The 4411-nt window shown below is 39.5% G+C and overlaps 1 protein-coding gene across 1 annotated transcript; it reads left to right on the top strand.

Moving 5' to 3' along the window:
- Window positions 1-275: 275 nt before the first annotated feature.
- Window positions 276-3984, top strand: LOC104947360 (complement C3-like; the record flags this gene model as incomplete). Its single annotated transcript, XM_010773357.1, has 8 exons — window positions 276-383; window positions 485-641; window positions 1603-1766; window positions 2772-2927; window positions 3133-3192; window positions 3515-3605; window positions 3745-3796; window positions 3897-3984. Coding segments are annotated over 8 exons (876 nt in total), but the record flags the coding sequence as incomplete, so codon positions are not given.
- Window positions 3985-4411: the final 427 nt, after the last annotated feature.

Genomic DNA, 4411 nt, shown 5'->3' with positions numbered 1-4411 from the left:
TTGGACATAGTTCGAAAGGTGATTAATCATGATTAATTAATTTTTAAGCTGTGATTAATCTGATTAAAAATTGTAATCATTTGACAGCCCTAGTTTTAAGTAATTGTTAGTTTGCGCATTCTGGGAAACTTAAGGGGCATTTTATTTGTAATCTTTGATCTGATTTTAGGGATTGAAAAGAACTGATGCTGTGAGTCCAAAGTTGATTTTTGAACTAAACTCACCATTCAAGTTTTAAACATTTTTGATAAGAATGTATTTTCCTGTGTCTCCAGGGCGGCCTGCGTGGAGATGACCCCGAGATAACCTTGACCGCCTTCGTCTCGATAGCCCTCACTGAGGCCAAGCAGGCCAGGATCAGCTGCATTGGTTTCATTGAAACGGTATTACCTGCTGAGTTGGTTCCCTGCTGTCTGTTTCCTGTAGATCACTTTTTATCAGGGTGATAGTCATTCTTAAATTCATACATGTCCGTCTGCTGTAGGTCATTTTCAATAAGACAGCTGAATACCTGAAGAGAGCGCTGGAGACGCCGGGCAGGAGGCCGTACACTGTGGCCATCGCCTCCTACGCACTGGCTCTGCTGGGGAAAGATCAAAACTACAACCCGACACAATCTTTACTCAGGGCTGCAGCTCCAGGTAGCTCATACACTCACACATGCTACACTTGTACATTATGAAGGATCCTACCTTTGGAGAGATCCATCTTACGGCATAACCCTAAGACTTCAGTGCCAAATTGTCACTCAAAGAGATTCCCACAAAACAACAACAAAGGCTTAACATAACAAGACTGCGTATCTTGCTTTATTGGTGTGTTTGCAACGGACACGAGCACATTTATTTTGCGGCTTAATAACCTGTAAAGTCAATGCGAAGACACCGTTCACACTGGGTCGTTGAATGACATGGCGCGAGTTAACACAAGGGAGAAATTCCTATGAGGCCGTCTCGTGAAAGCCAATCAGTGGTGAGAATCTCAGCCTTTCGTCCCTGACGTGGAATCAGAAAATCAAAACAAAGTATCAGCTGTTAGCTCTGAGCAACAGCACACAGAGCCCAACAGTACTTCATATCTGTTCAGAAATTGGAGAAAAATCATGGTATCGAAATACATATGGCAAGGCAAATTAATTTGATGCTTTATTCATGTCTGTATGACGTTATTTTGAGTGTGGATGACAGCAGCCTAATTGATCAAATCTCCAACACACATTTTAAACGTTTTTGCCTGCCGTAGATATGCCAAAGCATTAATTCATGCTTTTACTTATCAGTGTTTAGTTATTTCGGCATCATTTTTAAACGTGTATTACAATTTAAATCACGGCAAAACAAGTGTAGTTGTTGATATCTTCATGGAGATAAGCCCCGCCATCTCTTAAGTGTGTCTATCTAGTGACTGGAGTAAACATAAATGTTGCCACAGTCAAACTTGTGCAGATTAGTAGTCTGGTTGTCTGTGCCCATTGTTCATATGATGTTATTTTCAATGAAATGTTACCTCTTTATTCATTCATTTTATTACATTTTTGTTCTCTTTCGCTGACACAGTGCTCCTGTTTTGCATTCCCCCTTCACTGTGTCCTGTCTCCGGCAGGTGGCAGCCACTGGCCCGACACTAAGAACACCTTGTTCACCTTGGAGGGGACCGGCTACGCCCTGCTGGCTCTGGTCAAGCTGGGACGCATGGCGGAAGCTGCAGCGCCGTTTAAATGGCTGAACAGCCAGCGGAGGAGAGGAGGGGGCTTCGGCTCCACTCAGGTAACAGCAGGAGAGTTTGGTGTGATCTGCAAATCCAATTTCTTGTTCCGCTTAATTGATCTGCTCCGGTCTTTGATAACTGCATCCAGTTTATTTTGCCTTGCTCATTTATATCAAAGTCAACTTTATTGTCAATCTTTCAGTTTGTGTGTACAGACAGAGAGATCAAAATACCGTTTCCCACAATCCCGAGTACAATAAAAAAAAAAATATATATATAGGCTATATATATCAACAGACACATTTTTCCACATATGCACACATTTAACACATAAATAAAAAGCCCGACAATCAATATATTCAAAAATACTCACTTCAATAACTTTAATATCCATTGAGAAATAAGAGAAACACCTCTCTGGATAATGCTAAATACGCCAACAGCAAAATAAAATAGAGCCACCAAATTCCTACAGCTGAATCAACACCTTTTTAAAACGGACACAAATCACAAAAACAGAGGATTATAATCTTCATGGTTTTGATCGTTGGGGTTATTTTTTACAGCATTTACTGCTGGGTAGTTTGTGAGTTTCAACAAGGGTTCAATGAAGTTTATCAAACCTAATAGCTTAACAATAGTATTAAAAAAGTCTTCAAGATTCATTGGAGTAGAAGTATGAAGTCAAGCAAATATACCTAGAAATTGTACTTAAGTTCAGTGCTTGAGTAAATATCCTGAGTTCCCTTCGACCACTGTGACCCAACAAACAAGATCAGATTGACTGTTTTGATTTTAGACTTCACTCTGCTTGGTGAATAATATGATGGCCATTTTTGTATGAGGTATCTTAAAGTAAATATCTTCTAAAAGTAAAAGAATACAAAAATCAAATGAAGTGACCAACACTTATTGGCTTTGGGTTTCTCACTCACTGAAATATCCAACACTAATGATTACAAAATAACATAAGAAAATTCGATTTATCAATGTTAGAAGATGTCGTTACTCCAAATGTGGAACATTTGTCTAATTAAATTCCTCTCTTCTCTATCCTGTCCCAGTCCACCATGGTGGTGCTGCAGGCTCTGTCTGAGTACCTGATCCACAAACCTCCTCCTGCTGACCTCATTCTGGACGTGGACGTCAAGATGAGAGGACGAAGGGAAATCCGTTACCATTTCAACCCCGAGAATTCCTACGCTGCTCGCTCCTCCAGGGTGAGAGACATGAAACTACATGTTAAACCAGGAAGGTTCACGAGTAGAAGAAACTGAGTGTATCAAGGTGTTCTCTGTTGATGTTTAACACGGCTCACAGTTCATGTTAATCACATTTGAGGACCTTTTAGGATTTGGGTTGGCCAAAACAAGAGATGTATTTTTCATGAACTTCACATTTCTTCTTCTGTGCTCTTTTCCGTAGCTGCCTGCTGGTCTGGATTTGGAAGTGGAGGCTCGAGGGAATGGACAGGGAATACTGGAGGTTATGATCACATGTTATTATGTTATTTTAAACATAGAATCCCATATGTATAATCAATAATAAAACATTTCAATTCTAAGCGCCTTTTCCAGGTGCTCAAAGACACTTTACAGTGGTGATAAAAAGGAAATACAATACAATTAAAACTTCAAAACAGCAACACAATGAATGTAATCATTGGTACAATCACATGGCCAAAACTGCCAAACAAAACTGCCAAACACAATACAGAAATACAGAAGGATTTAATTTCAAATTATCCTTCTTTTTCTTTTTCCATTTTGTATTATTTGTAACTTTTGTTTTCCTTGTGTTTCTCCAGGTTGTGACTTATTACAACCAGCTGCATGAGGTCGATGAGAAAATGCCCTGCAAAGATTTTGAGCTCAAAGTCAACATCGAAGAGTCCAGCGGTAACTCAATATATTTTCAATTCAATAAAACAACATACTGTAGCATACCCACATGCAGTATATTATCAGGTACACATAAACCCACTACTAGCCAACCCAACTCCAGACCATCAAATGTTTTGTTTATATCCTGTCCCAGAAAAACCTCCAGCAGATGTAGAGAAGTCCTACCAGATCACCATCAAAGTGAGGTGAGTTTTTGTAACGTCTTCACCTTCTCACCTTTGCTCAAATTAAACAAGTTGAACAAAACACTAATTACCCTTTGATTGGTTTGTTTCTCCCCCACAGGGCTTTAGGACCCAGAGATGTCCGGATGGTGGTTCTGGATGTCAGTCTGCCAACCGGCTTCACTCCAGAAAACTCCGACCTGGAGATGGTAAGCTGCCTTCAGACCATCCAGTTTAAAGTGTTGAGTGTATTTCCAAATATGAAACATTCTTAGAAAAATGTAATAGGAAAGTTAAAGCCAAAAGAGATGCTTAATAATTTCAATGCAGAGTTTTTTGCTTATAACTTGGAAAAACATGAAGTGATGTGTCTGACATAAATAGTAATCTCCCATGTTCACAAGACACCACATACACTGAACAAAAATATAAACGCAACTTTTGTTTTTGCTCCCATTTTCTACATACACAAAATAACCATTTCTCTCAAATATTGTTCATAAATCTGAAAAAATCTGTGATAGTGAGCACTTCTCCTTTGCCGAGATAATCCATCCCACCTCACAGGTGTGGCATATCAAGATGCTGATTAGACAGCATGATTATTGCACAGGTGTGCCTTAGGCTGGCCACAAT

The sequence above is a fragment of the Notothenia coriiceps genome, unplaced genomic scaffold, assembly GCF_000735185.1.
Source record: "Notothenia coriiceps isolate Sejong01 unplaced genomic scaffold, NC01 NC01_scaffold00012443, whole genome shotgun sequence".
In the NCBI taxonomy this organism is placed as follows: Eukaryota; Metazoa; Chordata; class Actinopteri; order Perciformes; family Nototheniidae; genus Notothenia; species Notothenia coriiceps.
This window is presented reverse-complemented; position numbering and strand designations above follow the sequence as displayed.